The 23,088-nt window shown below is 46.3% G+C and overlaps 1 protein-coding gene across 2 annotated transcripts in view; it reads right to left on the bottom strand.

The window, feature by feature from the left end:
* PLXNA4 (plexin A4) overlaps positions 1-23,088 on the bottom strand; it is a 677,576-nt gene that overhangs the window by 330,403 nt on the left and 324,085 nt on the right. For both annotated transcript variants that reach the window (XM_032805231.2, XM_032805232.2), the window contains exon 4: positions 21,481-21,612. In XM_032805231.2, coding sequence (XP_032661122.1) covers positions 21,481-21,612 — 132 coding nt within the window. The remainder of the gene's footprint in view (positions 1-21,480; positions 21,613-23,088) is intronic.

The following is a 23,088-nucleotide window of genomic DNA, read 5'->3' as shown; positions in this document are numbered from 1 at the left end:
TTGGACCTTCCAGGTCACCAGCGAATATCAGATCTGGGGTTGGAAGGCCATGACTGATACAGAGGCAGCAGAGGAGGACACACTGAGATGACCGATGTGGAAGCTGTGCATGGTACATGGTCCTGGAGGGACAGCCTAAAGGAAGTTATGTCTGCATGAAGTGCGCTTGATAGAGCTGCGAAGAGAAAGATAAACGAGGACTGGAGATGCAGGTGGAAACTCTGGCTGAGTTTAGAGGGGGGTTTGAGCAGTGCCACACACCGCACCACAGGCCCCCAACAAGCACTGGACTGCTGGCAGACCCCTGCCCCCTCCCTTGTCTGGCTTGTTGGTTTCTCTGCTTTAGTCTCCTCTGGAACCTCCCCCTGGAAACTCCCACTGAAACTCCCCTGTTAGCAGCTCTGTTTGCTGGCTCCCCTTTTTCAACTTCTGGCATGCTATTAATAATTGGAGATATACCTATCTCCTAGAACTGGAAGGGGCCTTGAAAGGTCATCAAGTCCAGCCCCCTGCCTTCACCAGCAGGACCAAGTACTGATTTTTCTCCCAGATCCCTAAGTGGCCCTCTCAAGGGTTGAGCTCACAACCCTGAATTTAGCAGGCCAATGCTCAAACCACTGAGCGAGCTATCCCTCCCCTTCTCAGAGAAGCTGGGAATTTCCTTAGAGTAGGGGAACACCAAGGATAGCACAGCATGCAGATTTGCTCCATGTTTCTCTCCACCATTCATTCAGCCCCCCACATATGGGATCTGGCTGGAACATCGCTACATCTCAGCTATTTCCAGGAGCTGGTAGGAGCCCTCGGAGTAATAGATTCCAAGGCCAGAAAGAACCATTGTGATCACGTCTGACCTCCTGCATAGCACAGGTCAGAGAACGTCCCTGAAAAAATTCCTTTTGAACTACATACATCTTTCTTTAAAAATTGCCAGTGGTGGAGAATGCACCACAACCCTTGGAAAATTGTTCCAACGGTTAATGACCCTCATTGTTAAACATTTATGCAATACTGCCAGTCTGAATTCCTCTAGCTTCAACTTCCAGGCACTGGATCTCGTTATACTTTTGTCTGCTAGTCTAAAGAGCCTAAGATTAAATATTTATTCCTCATGTAGGTATTTATAGACCATGATCAAGTCACTTCTTAACCTTCTCTTTGTTAAGCTAAATAGATTGACCTCCTGGAGTTTATCACCACATGGCAGGTTTTCTAATAATTCATTCTCATGGCTCTTCTCTGAACTCTCTCCAATTTACCAACAGCCTCTTCAGATAGCTGGGTAAAAGTTAGAGCAGCTCTAAGGGAGCTCTGACTTACACCAGGCAGAAGAAGCAGAGAAGTGCAAAGGTGCCATAAAGCTTTTGCTCCCTGTACCAAGCAGACCTCAGCCAGAGCTGTGGATTGAGCAGATTATAATTCCCCATGTTTAATATTAAGCCTGGGGTAAATTTGCACCAGAGAAGACAGATTGTTCTTTTCTGGGGTAGGATGGTTGCTAGATATAAATGGCAAACAAAAAATTCATCTCACTGAGATACATGACATGTTTCCAGGCATCTGATCCAGGCCCAAAACAAATAAGAGAATCTCAGCTGCCCAATAAAAAATTGCCCATTGCTTCTGTAGGACTCAGGGGGGGAATTAGGGATGAGCCACCTCCCCACCAAATCATCTCCCCCCATTTTTGCTTTTAAGAAAAACAGACCAAAACCTGCAATTTTTCACCTTGTGTGCAATTTCCCTCCCCCGCTCTTGATACCTGCATCTACGAACTTTCATTGTTAGGGGCGGGAGGAGTCAGAATTAAAAGCCTCAAACATCTTGCTGCATCTACCTTTAGGTAGAAAGAATAACCCCTCTAAATCCTTCAGAACAGGTTCCCGTGGGGACAGGTGGAAGAATCGGTGAATCCAGATGGTTATCTGCTCATGTGATTTTTATGCCACAATTAGTAATAAATGGATTGATTGTCTGTTTAAAAAAGAAATACAGACTGACGGAGAAAAGGGAAGGTCGTCTGGCCTGTGTGGGAGTGGGAGAATCTGTAATAACCTGTCCATGCAAAAACCTGTCCATGCAACTGGGCTTCTCCTATGCTACTTGCTCCTACTGCCTGACTCTGGCCTCCTGGTAACCTGACCCTTCCTGCCGCCTGACACCTCTCAGTCTGCCCCCCGGCATATCTCAGATTCTAACCTCCTGGCATCTGACCCGGCCTGGATTCCAACTACTGCTCTGATCACTATGTCAAACTGCCCACGTCCTGGCTGGGACAGCCTCCTGAGTCCCTCCCAACCTAGATCCCTAAACCCATCAGAATGCCCACACTGGCAGTGTTCATGTGGCCATCTTAAAGTTTCAGGAACAATATCTGTGACTTAGGTGACAAATCACATTCTGTGTTTAGTCAAAGCAAGCACAGTAGTTCACAAACATTCCATGGGCTGAAGTTTCCCATCAGGGGGTCAAACAACTATGAATGACCACAGAGGCTTGTGCAAATCAAAGCCTGAGAATAAGATGTTAACAGAAAACAAAAGCTAAGTCAATTAGCTAGATGGGAAATAAATAATTAGCTGGGAATAAGGAGTAGGAGTGAAATGCACCTCTGTGCAAAGCGCCATTTAACTATTCAAAACAGGGCTGATGTGTCTTGGGCTGTCCCTCTGTGCTACAGTGAATTTCACTGTATCGCAGCATTTCTCGAAGTGGAGGGGTTCACCCAATGCAAGGAACTAGCCAGAGGCAGGGACAGATGTCTCAATCGTTCACCAGTCTCAGCTTTCATTTAAAAAAAGAATTCTCTCACTGCTAGGACTGTGAATAGAACCTTCAAAATGTGATGGACGTCTGCTTGAATTTGCAGTGAGCCTGAAACAATAGCTTTGAGGTGCAAAGTGCCTCAATCATTTCACTGAGATGCTACCAATGATACTTGAAAGGCCCACACTGTTAACTGTTTGTCCCAGGGCTCAGAGACGCATGTAAGAAAGGGCAGGAGGGATCGTATTACGAAGATTTACACCTGTGTGGAGCATGTTCCGTCCCCTCCAAGGGTGAAGCAAAGGGTGAAATGTTTGGAAAAGGGTAGGTCTTTCTTAACACATGGCAGAGCTACATGGGGGAGAGTCTGGATTTATTTTCCAGAAGGTGAGAGCTCAGCTTTCCAGCTGATGAATTGCAGGAAAGGCAGACAGGCCCTCAGCTCCCATACAATTCTCTTCCTGAGTATTTCTGTGCAAGAGTCGTGCCCCCAACTGCTACCCTGCCCAAGATGCCCAGCCCGCTGTCAAAGAAGGGGATTAACATCAGATGAGTCCCAGCGCAAGGAAATTCTAGAAGTGTCTCTGTTTACCGCCGGCCTGTCTTGGGGATTGGTGTTTCCAATCAATTAGTCATGTCATTGGAGGATTTCTCTGCTAATTATTTGAGTTTATTATTTCTGAAGCCAGGTTACACTCAGAATTCCAGAGGTCAAATGGGGTCACGCAGCCAATCAGTTCCACATTTTCCTATGCGAAAAGGCCCAGTGTAATCAGTCACTGCCAAGTGGTTCATAATGACCAACCCACTAGTTAATGGCTCGAGGCGAAAGCCTTAGGGGCAATTAATGCTCTTAGAGAGCAGGAGAGAAATAGGCTGAAACTAAAGGCAAATGGCCACTTTGGAAGATATTGCAGGACCAACACTGGAAAGGAGGCAGCAGACCCTGCTCAGCCACTTACAATATCTGTAGATGGGTTTGCTTCTTACACCAGTTGGCAGATCAGGGACCCAACCTAGGCTGTTGCTTTGCTTCACCCAACAGCTTCAAGGCATGAGTCTGTCTGGGGACTGTCCTGCTTTGAGCAGGGGTTGGACTAGATGACCTTCTGAGGTCCCTTCCAACCCTGATATTCTATGATTCCTGGGCTCATTTCCTTGGGGAAGGGGGAAACAAGCAACCCTCTTTGGAAGGGCTCTTCCACTGGAGCCTGATGCAACTGGAACATGCCTGTGGAGTTTGATGGTTCGGGATCCAAGCAGTAAAGGGTGTTGCATTTCCAAAGCACTACACTAGGAATGCCCCATTCACACTCCTGTGAAGTGAATCTGTAGCATCCCCATTTTAAAGATGGGGCAAACGCAGGCCAGAGAGGAGAAGTGATTTCCCAAGGTCATACAGCACAAAGACAGGAACTCAGCAACCCCCTGGGCCATACACAAATCCCCCATGTAGCCATGAGCTGTGAGCTTTGTCCTCCACTTCTCCTCCCGCACGTGGATTTAATGTTGGCAAAAGGGGTCAGCTTGAGGGCCTGTTTCTATAGGACAGGGGCAGCACACTGCATGCTTCCCCATGCCGTGGCCCAGCAATGGGTCACACTTCTTCCCTGAAGAAACTACTGCAGAAGGGAGAATAGGAGTACTTGTGGCACCTTAGAGACTAACAAAGGTATTTGCATAGAAGGGAGAGTAATTCAGCCTCAAAGGCACCCTGCAGAAGCTGCCAAGCACGGGGCAAGCAACCCCAAACTCATTTTGCATTGCCCACCAAACAGCCAGCTGCTTCAGTGTGATGATGTTGAGTTTGGAGTTTACCAAACCTTGCAGCTACGATCCAGACGTCAAATCTCTTTTGATCCTACCATCCCCTACTGTGCTGCACGTATTTCAGGAGTGTCCACACAAATACCATAGACAATGAAGCCTTTCAGATCCTGCTAAAATAAAATTGCTATCCTGCCACCATCACTTTCTCTTCACTCATGCTCCGGTCTCTTTCCTCTGGCTAGATGGCATGACTCCCAGACATCATTCCAACACTAGTTTTACACCTTCGTTTCCTGGCCAAACTGCCTCTTCTCTTTGGACTAGCTACTTCTCTGCCAAGGGATGTGCCTGTTCCACCTGCTTGGATAACAGGTAACACAAATGATATCTACAGCTCTGTTCCTTATTGGCCATCACAGGATGTGATTCATGATCGGGTGATACTAAAGGGAAAAATAAGAGGCAGATTGATCATCCACTTCTGGTCAGGGGGCTTATGGGAAAGGTCTGGAGGACCATCATGACTCAACTGTTGTGAGTTCCCTTGGCTACATGCCTTCACTGCAGTTACCTGAGGGTAGCAACACGCATTAACAGCTACCTTGGGGTCTGCCCTATAGCTCAGGGGGAGCCATCTACCTCGCCTGAGCCTGGGTTAAGTTTGCCATGAAGATGAACACTAGCCTAGTGAGAGGGCCAGGCACAAAAGCCTGAGGTACGTGTATTGTCGTTGAGAATCACTCCATTCACGTTCCTGTTATACCAGGCATGGGTTAAAGGCTACAGTCTGGGGCAGTGGCTAGTGATCAGAAGGGTCATTTCAGATAGAGCTTCCCAAGGTGTGAATGCTCATCCAAAACTATTACAATGACCTTACCTTAATATAGCATCTTTCACCACCAGACTTTATAAGCTAATACGCACATTATGCAGAGGGAGTCATTTATCCATCACTGAAATGCAGACTCCAGGGGGGAGGAGACAGCAGCAGTTTAACACTGCACAGTTAAAGACAGTAGGTAGATAATCCCTATATCCCGTTAAAACCACGGCAGGGATTTTAGGGAGGCAGAATGATAATGACCCAAGCTGGCACTGAGCTAGGACAATAGGATTGGTGAGTTTACTCTTTGGAAGAGGGTCATGAGAGCCTTAATGATCAAAATGGTCAAAACGTCTGAAATTTTACACTTGATCCAAAAAATGGTACATGGGGCGTTTCATGGACAAATGGCACTGGCCATCTGGGACCCTGACTCAGAGGAAAGCAAGCCACATACTCACCTACCAGATTTCAGAGCAGCAACCATGTTAGTCTGTATCTGCAAAAAGAACAGGAGTCCTTGTGGCACCTTAGAGACTAACACATTTATTTGGGCATAAGCTTTCCCACGAACGCTTATGCTCAAATAAATCACCTCCCAGAACCACTTTCTGCATCATCTTGCCCCACCCAGTTCTCATCTGTCTCCAGTCAGGGGCCGTAACCAGGGTGGGGCACAAAGCTACGGGGTTGGAAAAATGATGAAAAAATTGGTAATGGGCACAAATACGCTTGCTTGCCCTGAGCACTAAAATGCCTAGTTACAGCTCTGTCTCCAGTTACAATCAGAAACTCCACAGAGACATTAAAGTTTAAGGCACTTTTTCAAACATTCAAAAAAAAAAAAAGAAGAAGATTCAGTTTGAGTTTTGAGTGAAGGTTTTTGCTGGATCTGACTTTATCTGATCCAATATATTCATCCCCAACCATAATTACTATAAGATCAGTGGAAGGAGAGCTACAGTGCAGTATTATTAAACTGGGAAGTTGTGTTTACTTTACACTCAAGAGTGGCCAGACGCTTTTGCTCACAGAATGACCTTTCCTTTAGACGATGATAACAAAAAAACAAGAAAGAACAAAAGTAAAGTGTGCATGAGAGAGAGAGCGGTGCATCTCTCTCTTCAGACCGTCAGAGCGGTGCATCTCTCTCTTCAGACCGTCTGCACTGAGCTCTGACAACAAAATGGCTACTGAACACAGCACATGTGAAGGAAGCTTAGAAATTTAAAGGTACAGTGTATAGATAGTAAAAGACACCTGACTTTGTTAACTCCATGCACCACAGTAGAACTGGTATAATGAAATTCTCAGAGACAGCAATTGTTTTCTTCTAAGAAAGGGCACAGATAGCAAGGTTCAATAACCACCAACGGAAGCAGCTTCCAAGCCCCATTGAAAATGAGAAGGACGTGGGAAACAAGCAGCGCACTCTCTTCCACCCGACTCCCCAAATGATCTGGGGCTCTGATTCAGGAAAGCACTTAAGCACAGGCTTCACTTTAACCATGTACTCAACTACAATTGTGTTGAAATACCTAAAGCCCCTTCCTTGTGGGCACTGGTGCCCTATCCTCCAGGATTGAGTGGAATATCAAAGGGGCGGGGGTGGGGATTGATTAAGAAATGGTGGTTTGAAGTGACCTGAAAACGTAAGGCACTTGAGAGGAGGAGACCTGACTGTCAGAGCAATTGGTGGAGACAGATGTTTAATGGAGTCCAGGATTACAGAACTGCCAGGCGTCTCATGTAATTAACGGCTTCTTAGATTCCCTCTTTTCTCCTCTCTCGGGTCTATTACAGAATTGGGGGGAGGGGGAGGATGGAGATTTTCAGATTTGCCACTAAATTCCTCAAGATTAGAAGGAGATGGCTTTCTGAGCTGAGCTTAATATGCTGACCTCTTCTCAACTGCAACCACAAACAGCCAATCTGCCTCCGTTTAGAGCGACTGGAAATCCATGAGCGGGAAGAGAGGAGGAGGAAGAGAAGAATTAAAACCAGGCACTTTGGTTCTAACTCCAACGCTCCTTTCAAGGTCCCAAGGTGGTTCAGTCATTTCACAAAACATGCTGAGTGTTTCCACATAGGCCATTCCACAGCAGAGCAAACCCATGGCCCATCTAGCCAAGCAGACTGTCTCTGTCAATACCAGAGAATTTGTAATGCACCTGATCAGGCAACACTACACCACAGAGGAGATGTCTGCTTAACTTTCCAACTGGGGATCAGTTCATGCGCTGAAACATGAGACTCTACAGCCCTCATGTCCATCCCAGCAAATGGCAGCGTTGATTCTATTCTTCTTCATGTGCAATCTAGTTCTTTTCTTGAATCTCGGTAACATCCTGCAGCAGGGAGTTCCTCTGATCCATTAGACATTTTTCTTAGAAAATATTGTCTTCTCCCAGATTAAATCTGTCACGTTTTAATTGCATTGTGTGCCTTCTCTTCCTTGCATTATGGAAAAAAGTTGCCTCTGACCAGCATGAGGAGCAACTATCTTGGAGCTGCAAGAATTCTTTTGCAGACCAAGAGCTGAAGGCTTAAATTCAGCATTGGCAGGGGGTTAAGGAAACTAACAGCCATATGAGACTCAAATAGTGCCAAAGCTGTTAGTCTTAAAGCATTGGTTATAGACCTAATGCAGCACACTTAGGACAGGAAACAATTACTATTGTCATGTGGCCGCTGTGAGTGAACAGGAATCTTTTAAAGGTAACGACTGTATCAAGTGGTATATCACCCTTGAAATAGTCACATCCGAATGGTACAGCAGCACCCCAAAGACTGCTGCTTTCCACTGCTGCACACAGAGAGGAAGGATGGTGAACTTGTTAGGTAACAAGTCTGAGACTCCCCTAAATTAATTCCCTGCTTTGCCACAGACTTCCTGTGTGTGACATGGGCAAGTCACTTAGTCTCCTTGTGCCTCAGTTCCCCCTCTGTACAATGGGGCTCTGTAGATAAAAATGTTAAAGATTGTGAGAAGCCCCATGCAAGTACCTTAGATAGATAGAATCCAATGGCAAAGTTCTAAACTTTTTATCATTTTTTTTGTTCTCCCCTGGACCCCCTCCAATTGGTCCACATCTTTCTTAAAGGGTACACTCAGAACTGGACACAGTACTCTAACTGAGGCCTCACCAGTGCCGAGTGGAGTGGGACACTTACCTCCCATGTCTTACAGGCAACATTCCTGTTAATACACACCAGAATATTAGCCTCTTTTGCAACTGCATCACACTGTTGACTCATATTCAATTTTGCCATCTGCTATACCCCCAGATCCTTTCAAGCAATACTACCACCTACCCAGTTGTTCCGCATTGGGTAGTTGTGCATTTGATTTTTAATTACTAAGTGTATCAGTTTCCACTTATCTTTACTGAATTTCATCTTGTTGATTTCAGACCAGTTCTCCAATTTGTCAAGGTTATTTTGAATTCTAATTTTGTCCTTTAAAGGGCCTGCAACCCCTCCCAGTCTGGTGTCATCCGCAAATTTTATAAGCATACTCTCCATTTCATTATTCAAATCGTTGGTGACAATTCTGAATAGCACCAGACCCAGGACTGAACCCTATAGGACCTCACTGGATACGCCCTCCCAGTTTGACAGAGAACCATTGATAACTATTCTGAGCCCAGACTCTAAAACAGTTATGTACCCACCTTATATTAATTTCATCCAGATCACATTTCTCTAATGTGCTTATGAGAATGTCATAGGGGACCGCGTCGAAAGCCTTACTAAAATGAAGATGTACCTTGTCTACAGCTTGCCCCCATCCACTAGGCCAATAACCCTATCAAAGAAGGCAGAAGCAGATTATGGTCTCTTCGGCCCTGAGCCAGAGCACATAGGGGGGCCCCGGCTCCAGAACTTCCACCTATGGTCCCCCCCATGCCACTCCTTCTGCCTGCAGCCCCGCCTATGGCCCTACCCCATTCTGCCCCTGCCCCAGAGGACCCGCCCCTGTTCCACCCACATCCCCACCCCATTTCACCCCTTCCACCGCGGTCCTGCTCCTGTTTCGCCTACAGTCCCACTCCATTCCCACCCCTGCAGCCCAACCCCCACTGACTCCTTTCTGGCCCTCCCTCCCACTGCGGCCCCAAGACCAAAGAAGCACTGTTTCCCTGCCATGGTCCCGGGGCCGCAGGAGGAGCGAGAGCTCCTCCAGTCCCAAGGGTTGCAGTGCAGGGTCTGAGCACTAGGACTTCCCTCATCCCGCCTACCCAGCGCTTCTGCTGAGGACCAGTGTCAGGACACTGGGGCTTCCCCTGCCCACCCCACGGCTTCTGCCAAGGCTCAAGGTTTCTGCTGCCTCGCGGTGGATTTCTGCTGCAGCATCCTTTTTCCGGGGCCCCTCAATTGGCTGGGGGCCCTGAGCATGGGCCCTAGAGGCCCATAGGCTAGTCTGCTACTGAAAGAAGGAAATTAGGAAGGTTTGGCATGATTTTGACAAATCTTTGACAAATCCTGATGTTTTTGAAAAATCCTTGCTGGCTGTTCCTTACAACCCTATTATTCTGCAGGTGCTTACAGACTGATTAATAATTTGTTCCAGTATCTTTCTAGGTATCGAAGTTAGGCTGACGGTCTATAATACCCTGGATACTCTTTGTTCCCCTTTTTAAAGACGGGTGCTATGTTTACCCTTTCCCAGCTCTCTGGGAACTTAAATATGTTCCATGAGTTCTCAAAGATAATCACTTAGGGCTTGTCATAAACAGGTAGCTAAGAGTTAATGTTTCTTTTACCTGTAAAGGGTTAACAAAGGGAACCACACACCTGACCAGAGGACCAATCAGGAAACCGGATTTTTCAAAGCTTGGGGAGGGAATGTTTGGGTGTGTATCCCCTTTGTCTGCTCTCGCTGTTCTCCGGTCTGTCTCTCAGCTATGAGAGGGATCTTTCTATCTTCAGGCTTCTAATCTTCTGTTTCCCAGTTGTAAGTACAGGTATAAGAATAGGCTTATTGTTTTTTTGTAATTTACATGTGTGTAGTTTGCTGGAATGTTTAAATATATATTTCTTTTTGAATAAGGCTCTTTATTCATATTTTTCTTTAAGCAATAGCCCTGTGTATTGTCAGCTTGATGCAGAGATCATGTTTTATGGTTTTTTCTTTCTTTTTATATAAAGCTTTCTTTTTAAGACCTGTTTGAGTTTTCTCTGGGCAGGCTAAGGAACGAAGGAGGGAAATTCTCTTGTGTTAGATTTACGGAGGATGAACTGTGCAGCCTCAGGGGAAAGAAGGAGGGGGAGGTAAATTGCCCGCTCTGTTTTGCATTCAAAGAGTTTAAGTACAGTATCGCCCAGGATAAACCGGGAGGGGGAGCTGGGGATGAGATAAAGAGGAGACAAGGGGAGGAGGTTGTTTCCCTTTGGTGTGAGACTCAGGGCCTCTGAGTCTGGAGTCCCCAGGGAAGGTTTGGGGCGACCAGAGTGAGCCCAAAACACTGGAATTTTTGGCTGGTGGCAGCGATATCAGATCCAAGCTGGTAATTAAGCTTGGAGGTTTCATGCTAGCTTCTCATTTTATGAACGCTAAGGTTCAAATCTGAGTAGGAAGCTACGACAGGGCTTGTCTACATTACCCACTGGATCGAAGAGCAGCGATCGATCCAGGGGGGGTCGATTTATTGCATCAAATCTAGACGCGATAAATCGACCGCCGAGCACTCTCCCATTGACTCTGGTACTCCACCAGGGCAAGAGGCGCAGGCGGAGTCAATGGGGGTGTGTCAGCAGTCGACTCATCGCAGTGAGTAGATCTAAGTACGTCGACTTCACGTAGCTGAAGTTGCATAACTTAAATTGATCGCCCCAGTGTAGACCAGATCTAAGAGTTCAGATATTGCTTTACCTATTTCCTTATGTACCGTAGCATGAATTTCATTAAGCCCTGCAGAACTGAATACATCTAACTTATCTAAATATTCTTTAACCTGTTCTTCCCCCATTCTGGCAACTGTTCCTTCCCCCTTGCTGTTAATATTGTGTTAATTATCTGGTCACAGTTTAACTTTCTGATGAATCCTGATTCAAAACAGTCATTAAACACTTCAGCTTTCTTGATGTCATCAGTTATTAGCTCTTCTTCCCTGCTAAACAGAGGACCTACATTTTCCTTGTCTTTCTCTTGCTCCTAATGTATTTATAAAAGCTTTTCTGATTGACTTTTATGTCTCTTGCCAGGAATAACTCATTTTGTGTTTTAGCAGATGGCAGAAGGGGGCAAGAAGTGGAGATGGATCACCTATATCCCTTCACATAACTGGAGTTCCATTGCTTTTCTGTTAGACCTCAGTTTCATTAAGACCCCCATGATTTTTAACTTCCCCTTGCACATTATCTATGTAGATATCTAGCCCTTGGCCCTGTACAACCTGGGAACCCCCTAATCATTAATGGAGTTCATTTCCCCATCGGTGAGCTACGAAAGTGCCCTTTTGCCCACTTTACACACAGGTAACTGACACACACAGAGACTTGTCCAAGGTCACAGAAGAAGTTTGTGACACCACCAGGAATGAAACCCAGATCCCCTAAGGCCCTGTCTGGTCCTCTAACCACAAGATCAGCCTTCATTCCAATACACCATGTCTAAAAATACCAGATCCATGAATAAATAGAAAACTTCAATCCATCCCCTTTCCTCAGCACCAAATTTGCTTGAAAAAGCATTCCCTTGGCAACAAAGAGCTACATCCATGTGCAAAAAGGCTACAGATGAGGCCACCAAACACAGTGATGAAATTCCAAACACAAATGCTATCCTGCAGGACTGAGCAGAGAAACACGACCCAACAGCCACTGGAATCTCTTCTCCTCCTTTGAATGGGACAGTCTATGCATCTCAACTACCTCTGCCTGCTGCCCATGGCACCTGTACTCAGCCCCACTCAGGCTCTGAAACGGAGCAGGCAGCACAGCCCAGGGATCATCAAAGCACTGGCTGCTCCTTCAATGTCTGCATGCTGGCAGCAGAAGAGTTAAAACCAGGCTAAATTATGACTGTTTGCCATAATATGCATTGTGCTGATAAAAAAATTATTTCAAGAGAGTCAGCAGCTCAATATGCTGCCGTTTTGCCTTTGGGCCAGAGAGCTTTTATCGTTCTTGGCCGAGAAATACAGGCAGGCTTGATCTACACATGCACACATGCACCCGGTGCCTTTCCCCTTTCCAGCTTAGCGCTAGGCCAGTGTGGTGCTGACTCTGTCATTTCTTTGAAGGGATCCACCTGATCTTATTGAACAGATACTTAATGAGGCAAAGGGGAGGGCAGGGGAAGGCTGAGAGTTAGCACTTAACGTATCGCTAAGCATTATGGGTGGGACTGGTAGGGACAGAAGAAAAGAGTCAGAGATAACACAAATCACACCAAACCTTTGCTGAAAACTGAGACCAAACTCAAACCATTTCCCAGGTACTGAAAATCTTCAGGGAACTTTCACCTCCTACCCCCCTGTCTATTGTTTCTGGCCTAGGCTGGGAGCAGATCTGCCCAATTACAGAAAGAACATCTCTCTCTCCTTTGGATTTTATCACAAGCTTTGTGATATTTGATTTTTTTTCTTAAAACATCAGCTCCCAGAGTCATGGGATAAATAGGAGAATCTCAGCTTTCATTTTTTAAATAAGTACATTTCTAGGCCTCATGCCTGTGGTAAACTGGGAAATGTGACCCGAGTGTAATCCAAGGGCTCAGAAACCAGAATCCAAATAAAAAGAAATCCAATTAAAAAAAAAATCTTATGATTTTTAAGCCAATCTTGTTATTTCCGGGCACCGACTCGTGATTTTGGAACACCTGGGATTAGCAATACTATTGAGGAGACCTATATGGAATAACTCAGAGATTTCAAATTTTCCATTTGTTGGCACTGTTTCATCTGCGAGAGACAGTGGGGATTGCAGCGTATGATGTAGATGGTTTGCCATGTCCCATGTGACTGAACAGGCCAATCCAAGATTTGCATGATCTTTGGCAGTTATTGCAAATGTCCGTATCTTGGCTGGGAACTGCTTGCTTCCTACAGACTTTTTCTCTTCAAGCTGTAGGAGCCAGCTCTTGCCATAGACTTTGATACCCTGATGGAGACAATGGCGCCACTTGTTACGATCATTTGTCAAGACTTCCCATTGGTCAGGATCAATTCCAAATTTCTTTATATCTCACTTGTATGTGTCTTTCTAGTGAAGCTTGGGATGTGCTGTTCTTGTTCCCTCTGATAGCTTCCCGTATAGCATGTCCTTGGGTATGCATCCATCTTCCAACTTACTCAGATGGCCCAGCCAGCAAACTTGTCTTTGCTTGATCAGGGCTGTCACACTTGGTAAATTTGCCCTTTGAAGAACCTTTGAGTTAGTAACTTTATCCTGTTGAGTATGCGGCGTAAACAGCATAGGTGGAAACTGTTCAACCTTTTCTCCTAGGAGCGTAAATTGTCCATGTTTCCCTACCATACATGAGAGTGGTGAGGACGCAGGCTTGGTACACTAGCATTTTGGTCTTAATGGTCAGCTTTGGGTTGTTCCATGGGTTGTCAGTCTGCTGAAGGTGGTGGCAGCCTTTCTAATGAGAACATTTAGTTCTTCATCCAGTAAATGGTTGGTGGTCACTGTACAATCTAAACAGCTGAACGTCTGGACTACTTGTAGCTGGTTTGCATTTAAGGTAATTGGAGGATCTTGTGGAACCCTCTGTCCTAGTACAACCATTTTCTTGATGCTGACGGTGAGAGCAAATGCCTGAAAGGCACTTGAAAGGCAATCCATGAGTTCTTGTAGCAGATCTTCATTGTGGGCTATGAGGACAGCATCAAAGTTCCCTGATAAGCACCTTTCTGACTTTGGTCTTTGACTTAAGTCAGGACAGGTTGAAGAGTTTCCCATCTGATCTTGTGCGGAGACACACTGCATCTTTCATGTCCTTAAACACGCAGTTCAAGAGTACCGAGAAGAAGATTCCAAAGAGTGTAGGGGCAAGAACACATCCTTGCTTCACTCTGCTTTTCATCTCAAAGCTGTCTGAAGTGGACCTGTCAGACTGGACAGTTGCTCTCATGTTGTTGTGGAATGAACATATAAGATTTAACAGAGTTGGTGAGCATCTTATCTTTTCTAGTATTGCAAACAGACCTGCTCTGCTGATTGTGTTGAATGCTTTGGTTAGGTCCAAAAAGGTGATGTACACTGGTCAGTTTTGCTCTCTGCACTTCTCCTGCAGTTGACACAGAGAAAATATCATGTCTATAGGTGATCTTCCAGCCCTGAATTCATACTGTGATTCAGGGTAGACACGATTCGCCAGCTGTTGTAGGCCAAGAAACTAGAAACATTCCATATAGTTAAATAATTGAAATCTTATTCCTAGGCTATATCTGAAGAAACTAATTAATGAAGAAACTAATAGGCTCTAGACTGGTACAGATCAACACCTCAGTTAACAAGTGGGGGGACATTGTGACATCAGAAGTTACTCAATCAATCACCACCTTATCCTCTACAGCTAATTTGCATGCAGCTATTCTATTGGTTGTAATGACTCAGTGGTATTAATACATCTCATGAGGCAGGTAAGTATCAACCTTCCCTTTTTTGCTGATTGGGAAGCAGACACCACGAGGTTCAAGATACAGAAGTTGGTCCAATAGAAGATATTACCTCACCCACCCTGTCTCTCTAATATCCTGGGACCAACATGACTACAACAACACTGCATACTTTTAATAAATCTGTTTTCAGACAAAGCATCCTTTCAGTAGTCCCACCTCAGTGATTTTGTTAAATTCCTTTTAAGATATATTTTATATGAGTATTTCATACTGCTGTGCCAATATTTAGAAGATCCTAGGCCATGCATCAGCCCTGGCGCAGCCCAGACACCTACCTCTCACCCACACATTCCTGTCTGCAACCATTTTAACTTCAGCTTTGCTCCTGCTGCTGCTGGTGGTCATAAAGAGGTTACCCATCAGTAATCAGTGTTTTTTGGGCTGACCTCTGCAGAGTCCCACTCTTGACATTTGCCATCCTAAGAGTGGGGATGTGCAAAGGCTGTTTCAAAGAACAACAGCCAATTGCAACTGAGCTACTCCCAGAGCAATGCACTAGAGTAATGTCATCCCAATAGTGCATGAGACAGGAAGGGAAATTTCAAGAGATATTGACTCAAATGCACCAAGTAAACAAATGGGGGGAGGGGAACACCCTCTCCATTTTCTTGTCATATAGAGGTTACTTTTGGCAACAGTAAATACAGTATTTGCCAACCATTACTGTTCAAAAATCATGAATCAGCTCCCTTCCCCAAATCATGAGACTGATTAAAAAATCATGAGCTTTGAACATTAATAAGTGTAAGGTTCTTGTTACTGGTCTTCTGGTTTTTGAACCCTTAAGTTTCATGTTTCCCAGCCCTTCTCTGTGAACTTGATGTCTAGAAATGTAATTTCTATTTAAAAAGAAAACTGAGATTATCATGTAATCACATGACTCCAGGAGCTTGGGGTTTTATGAAACAATACCAAATATCGTGAGACTCACAAGAGTCGGCAACACTGATATGGCAATATGATTTTTGGCTTCACTGTCTCCTTTCGAATAACATGCCTGAGCTCACAGTGTGACAACCCAGATTAGAATCCAAGAGTTCCTGGCTCCCAGTCCTGGGCTCAGACTGCTAGATCACACCGTCACCTGAACACTTCTGCTTGAAGGAGGTGTGGAGACATCCTCAGCAAGCAGATCAGAACAGAGACTGCTCACAGAAGAGGGCAGAATGGAGGTGTGGGGGGGACGGGAGGCTGCCTCAAGTAAACCCTACAGTACCAAGATCAGAAGTGGGCAGTGAAACGGAGAGGAAACGAGAGATTGGATAAAGGCAAGGATAGAGGTAAAGGGACGACGAAGCGTTTGGACTAGGGTCCCAATCTTGCAAGCTACTCCTTGCAGACAGCCCCCTATGAACACTCTGTAAGTCAATAGGACTCTTAGCAGGGGTCCACCCATGGGGAGCAGCTCACAGGATCAGGGCCTTAATGCGGAAGGAGAAAGGAAGGCAGTGAAGGGGCTTGAGGAAGGGAGGTGAGCTGGCTGGAAGTGGGAGAAGAAGCGGGAGAGATGTAAGAGGTTCTGTGAGCCTGATTCCCCACTGCCTTGCATGGCTCCCATTCTGCTCTGAAAGCACTTTACACCCACTTTGCACAAGCATAAATGACTGAACAAGGCAGTACAGAATCAGGCCACGTGGGTGTATGTCTCTGTGTGTGTATGTTGAAGAAAGACTGACTCTCATGTACCGAAATTCCAATCACCACGGTGGAATGTCTCCACACACTGAAATTGCTGATAAAAACCTGCCAAACTGATGGGGGAGTTGAGCGGGGGGAAGTGTCATCAAGACAGATAAGTGAGGAAATGACACCTCTGAGGAACAGCTTTCCTGTCAGCACCTCACAACGCCTCCCATTCACAGAGAAGCAGCCACCCCGCTCATAAGTCACTCGGTGCCCTTTGTGAATCCTTAGACTAAATGGCAGATTTCATGATAAATCATGACAGATCCACCATACACACCAATCCTACCCACTCCAGGGACAGGCACTTGAAACATATGTTTTTACTGCTTTATTATACGGCTGCACCTTGGCGAAATAATGGAGCCTTTGCGGCTCTCCTTGATCTTCTGGTTACAAATCAATCTCTCTCTCTCTCTCTCTCTCTATCACTCTCTCCCTATTTATATTTATATAGAGTTGAGCCCTTCTGCTGCATCCCTTTCCTAAGCCCACGAGTGCCTCCGACCGTGCCGACAAGTCCTGGTTGTCACATCTGAGCATACAGAGTTGCTGCTTGAAAGGACCGTGCTGGTATCGGTCACAGAAGGCAGGCTTGGAGCCAGGCCTGCTCTTTACTTTGAATCTAGGCAGCACATGGCACTATTGTCATTTAGCCACCTACCTTCCCACCCCCACAAAAAGCCCTAACCACACGCTGAAAACAAAGACAATTAGGGGCTGTGATAGCACATGAGCATACTGGGGGGGCCTTCTCAGAGCACCATCTAATAGAGCAAGGGGCTGGGAAATAGGACTCTCAGGGCTGGTTTATACTGAGTATTTATACAAGTGCAGCTGCACTGTTCCGAGCCCAGAGAATGGGGCCGCACGTCTGCATGTGGGGCTGGAGCAGAGTGGCTACCTTGGGACAAGTATCTCCCTTAGTTCCCGTGCCCAGCTCAGCCCCTGGCACTGGCAGGAGGTGGCAGGATAACATGACTAACTTCTCTTTTGTTTTCTAAAGCTTTGCGGTTCGCCTTTAACCCCAGAATCACGTGTCAGCCAGAAAATCTAGAATCTCCCACAAGCTGTGGGACTTTAAGTCCGAGCCATAAGACACAGGTTCTTCTGAATGACTGGCTCTCGTTTACCATCTCTCAGTAGACCCTGAGCTGTTTGCAGCTCCAGAATAACAAGATCCTGTTTTTAAAGGGTTTTTCATCCTAAAGGATCTCAACGTGTTTTATATGGAGAGGAATCACTTCACCCACCCATGATCTGCAGCTGCCCCCGGAATGTCAGGGTTGAGCATCATGGCCCCGACACTGCAAAGCACTTAAGCGGTGTTTAACTTGAAGCACAGGAGTAGTCCCAGTGGCTATTCGTGTGCTTAATGTTAAATATGTGCCTAAGTGCGGGACTGGATCAGGACCTTACAGCATAAAGTAACACTGCGGAACAGTTCAGGACAGGCCGTGAAGAGGAATACTACGCCCAACTACAGCCGCAAGGGGGTTTGAGGAGGCAGGAAGTAATGACCTGAGTGGGAACCTAGCCCTGGCACTGGAGCTCATGCGCATGCTGTCATGCAATGCCAGGGAACGTTTAGGGATGGAGCTGAGTTTATAAAGCTGACCATTAGCTGAGCATCCAACTTCCGACCAGGCTTGGAAATGTCAGCTTACGTTGTTGGGCCCATTTTCCCCCTTACTCTTGGGGAGAAATCTCACCTCCGGTTCTGCACAGGCCTGAAGATGCCAGGAGCACTTTGTGGGCACAACCCAGGCAGTTTATATGCAGCACAATTAACAGTATCCTGGGAATCTCTATGAAAAACAAATACCCACCACAGCCACAGGAATTGCTCTCAACCCCCACCCCACCCCACCCTTCTCTCTGCCCAGCCCTTGCAAATGCTAATTCATTTCAGCACCTGAAGTGCAAGATATCATGAGCATATAGGGAACATCCTTACTAGGGTAGTTATGCTGTCACCAGCATGGCTGGCTGCCCTGCAGAAAGCATCAGGGACAGGCACTGGCTTATGTTGCTTTGAATGTTTCACCAAATCAGATCATATATAAAATAAAAACACCCTGTGCTCTGTTGGCTACTCCCAATAGCTTGGCCATCCTCAGTGCTGTAAAACAGGGACAGTGGTTTGATACAGTTGAGGGCCAGGACTCCTGGGTTCTATTCTCAGCCCTATCACCACCCTGTATCCCTAAACAGGCCACTTCGCCTTGTTTAGCTCCAGTTTAGCCATGGGTCATATGGATCTGGCAATACTGCCATGAGCTAGGTAGCACAGCTGGACAACACTCCAGCAACATTATCTTTGATATTTCAAAGTCTGACAAAAATGAGAAAAAAATATTGATGAGACATGCAATCCCTGTGATGCGTCGTTAAATGACTATAATCCGTTGGGGACCACATCCTGAAAAAAATCTTTCCCAAACTCCCTCTTCTGGCCTTCAGACAACCCTGCAGCCTCCCCAAGCTCATCATCAGAAGCTCCCCAGAGATCACGACCCACCAACTCACCCTGCCAGAACAACAGATGCAAAACCCGTACACATAGCTCCACTGCTACCAAGATCAATAACCCCCCACAACACACCTTTCAACATCCATGGGTCCTACACAGGCCTATTACCACATGGGATATACCTCATTCAGTGCAGTAAATGCCGCAATAACAACTATGTGAGTGAAACCAGGCAATCAATGTGCTCTCAAATAAAGTCACACAGAAAAATGATAAAAGACAAGAACACTATATCACCTGTGAGCAAACACATCTCATAAAGAGATCAATCTGTATCTGACCTCTCAGTCCTCGTCCTCCAAGGAACCCTGAACAACACCTTCAAAACATGAGGAGGTTAAATTCATAACTTTGCTGGACACTAAAAATCATGGACTTAATAATGATACTGGATTTATGACTTATCACAACAATCTGTAACCCGCGAACCTTCCCTTTTTGTCCTACGACTCCAGAGATGTTAAAAGGCCACTGTAGCTACTTATGCTAAACAATCTGTTCAAGGTTGTATTTATCTGTGACTCTCTGACTGCCTTTCCCAGACCTGAAGAAGAGCTCTATGTAGCTTGAAAGCTTGTCTCTCACCTTGTTTTCTAATATCCTGGGACCAACATGGCTACAACAACACTGCAAATATTGACAACATTTAAGTACAATATTTATATTGCATAATTATTTTATAATTATAGAGTAAAAATGAGCAAGTCAGCAATTTGTCGGTAACCGTGCGCTGTGACGTTTTTGTATTTTTATGTCTGATTTTGTAAGCAAGTAGTGTTTAAGTGAGGTGTAATTGGGGGTACAAAAGACAAATCGGACTCCTGAAAGGGGTCCAGTAGTCTGGAAAGGTTGAGAGCCACTGTCTTACAACACCAGTTATGATGGTTTGGCTGTTTAGCTCAAGCAGTAGCAGCTCTGAAGGTCTCTGGTTCAGTCCCTAGTTTGTAGGCCAGAATACGGGTACCCACATAAAGAGGGCTTGCTTGGGAGGAAAGTGGATGTCAGGCTGCTAGAGAGGGAGAAGAGAAAAAGAGAGCTGGAAAGTACCAGAGGAAGGAAGGTCTGCTCCCTCCAGGAGGCTGTTGGCTATTGGTGCGTGCAGAGTGACCCTGGGACAGGGAGAGGGCTAAGGGAGGCTTTCAAAGCACATGCTGTGTCTGACTCCTGAGTGGCTGGGAGTAGGGAACTGGGCAGGAGGGGAGACTGAAAAGGAATTCCGCTGAGTGGAAAGAATTAGCAAAGCACGTCCTACCCAAAGGGACTTGCACCCCCTAGGTGACTGGCAGTGGACTAGGGACCCCTACAGGCAGCTGATTTGCCAGCTGGTTGTCACTGTTGCCATCTGAGGGCTGATAGGTGGCCTCCATGAAATGAGTCAGTGGCTCCCAGAATGCAGAAAACCCTATCCCCATTGGCACCAATTGGCACCCTTGCTGGCAGTCTCCAGTCCCACTAAGAGCCATCTAGTGGCAAGCAGGGCATGAGCGTTCCTTTATCACACGAAGGACCAATGATACATTTTCCCTTTCTCATGCCTTCCAGATGGTGATCTCAAAGCGCTTTACAAGCCTGCCCAGCTCCACTGATTGTGATTGGTTAAGCTCCTGTCCTAAGCTATGGGCACATTAGAAAACTTCATACAACCTCCCCACCCCTAAAACCTCATAACGCACAATGGACTTCAAGAGCTCTGGGAAATTAGCGTTGTGCCCAGGCACCTAATATAAACCCCTAGAATTCTCAACAACAATACACCGCAGCAGCCTTGCAATCTCCCACACTCAGCAAGGCAAGCCCCCTCCATAGGCCTGGAAGGGAAGGTGGCTGGAAGCAGGTGGAGTTCTCACCCTGGATGACAAATTGTTCCCTTCCTGATGTCTGGTTTTATTGGTACTTTAAAAAACAACACAACATAAACTTCTGCCTAAACTTTCACCTCTAGTGGGCTGGTTCTGAGATTTCCCCCACAGGACCTCTTTGCCCCAGACTCTAGTTCCCTCTGCCCAGTAGAGGTTCCAGCCCCTCGTATATTCTGCTTGAAGCAAAAAGAATGTACCTGCTACTATAATTCAGCGCTGCTACTGCACTCTTCAGTGCCGGCCCACTATAAATATCAGTTCAATCGTTTCTAAACCCAACATATCACAAGATGCTCCCTGAAGCCTCAGCATCTCTTTAGTGGCTGCACTTGCGGCTTCAGGCATTCGGGTGCCAATTGGCCAGCCACAGAATCAAGACTTTCAAAGCATCCCAAAACAACCTGGGAGGCTTACCTGCTTCTCAGACATGATGTACAGGTGCTCATGATCCACTGAAAAGGCCATATCCCGTAATATGGGGCCGGTGTCCACCACCTGCACGATCTCATACTCCAGGGCACTATTGGTGGGGCCATCTACGCGGATCTGCAAAGCAAGGACAAATGCGGAGAGAGAACATGAGTGTCTTCCCTTCCTGGCAAAGGGTTTGTAAGCCAATCAGTGGGCTATGAATTAGTAGCTCACTTCACCATGGAAACATAGATCACTCCAGGAGAAGCTGCCATCACAGCCCAAACATTGCTAGTCTTGTTCCTTGCATTCCCAGCCAAAGGCTAATACTAGGAGCCAACCCTTGTCCAGGACATCCTGGAGGGATGGATAATTTATGTAACAATCTACGAGGATGGTCCTAGGTACATTTCACCTCACACAACGTTCCTAGCTGTGGGGCTTGCATGGAGGAGCAGAGGTAAAGATAAAATAATGCTTTAGTAAGTTTCCTATTGGGTTAAAGGTGGAACATCTCCATGTGAATGGATATTTCTCCTTTAGGCAGCAGGTGGCACTACAAGAAATTGCAGACATTGGGTTTCATGGGATAATCTATCCACACACATGATATGCCTCCATCCCTAAACACCAGCCAGGCCCCAAAGTGAGAGTTCTGCACAGGAAAGGCAAGGACAGAGTTGCCCACGGACTCCTTCCCCGTGACGTAGTCCTCACTGGCAAATGACGCACTGAGATAAGGCCCTGTAACACCACAGAGCTGTCATTTCAACTGCACATTGTGATTCAGATCCAGCTGCAAGCCCGCAGCTGCTTAGAAACTCCTCCAGCAAACACACACACAGCTCACAGCCCTCTCCTGATATGCACACACCTACGCCCACTATCTACACACACACACACCCCGTTCCCCATACACACACTCCTGCAACATAGGATCACCGTCAGAACCATGCTCACGGCAGTACGCTCACCCAGTAAGCCCAGTAAGTGCTTATCCAAATTGGAGAGGAGCTGGGACCGCACAGACCATGGGCTCCGCGGCACAAGGTTTAGCTCCAGGGCACTCTCTATTTGGATGGGTTTTCTTGCATGCTTAGATGCTCATGTTGAGCCCATCATCATAGCATGAGTGATGGACACTGAAGTGCCAATGTCTTAAATGGCTGAACGGAGACATAGCGAGTTACTACAGAGAATTCTTTCCTGGGTGCTGACTGGTGAGTCTTGCCCACATGCTCAGAGTTTAATTGATCGCCATATTTGGGGTTCAGAAGGAATTTTCCTCCAGGGCAGATTGGCAGAGACCCTGGAGGTTTTTCACCTTCCTCTGCAGCGTGGGGCAGGGGTCACTTGCTGGAGGATTCTCTGCAGCTTGAGGTCTTCAAACCACGATTTGAGGACTTCAATAGCTCAGACATAGGTTAGAGGTTTGTTATAGGAGTGGGTGGATGAGATTCTGTGGCCTGCATTGTGCAGGAGGTCAGACTAGATGATCATAATGATCCCTTCTGACCTTAAAGTCTATGAGTCTATGAGACACGAGTCTTAACACAGAGACGGCATCCAAACCCAAATGTTATGATCTGACAATTTTACCTGGAGAGGGCG

This window comes from Chelonoidis abingdonii, chromosome 1 (assembly GCF_003597395.2).
Source record: "Chelonoidis abingdonii isolate Lonesome George chromosome 1, CheloAbing_2.0, whole genome shotgun sequence".
Taxonomy (NCBI): Eukaryota; Metazoa; Chordata; order Testudines; family Testudinidae; genus Chelonoidis; species Chelonoidis abingdonii.
Note: the sequence above shows the minus strand (reverse complement) of the source record. Positions and strands in the feature narration are given on the sequence as shown.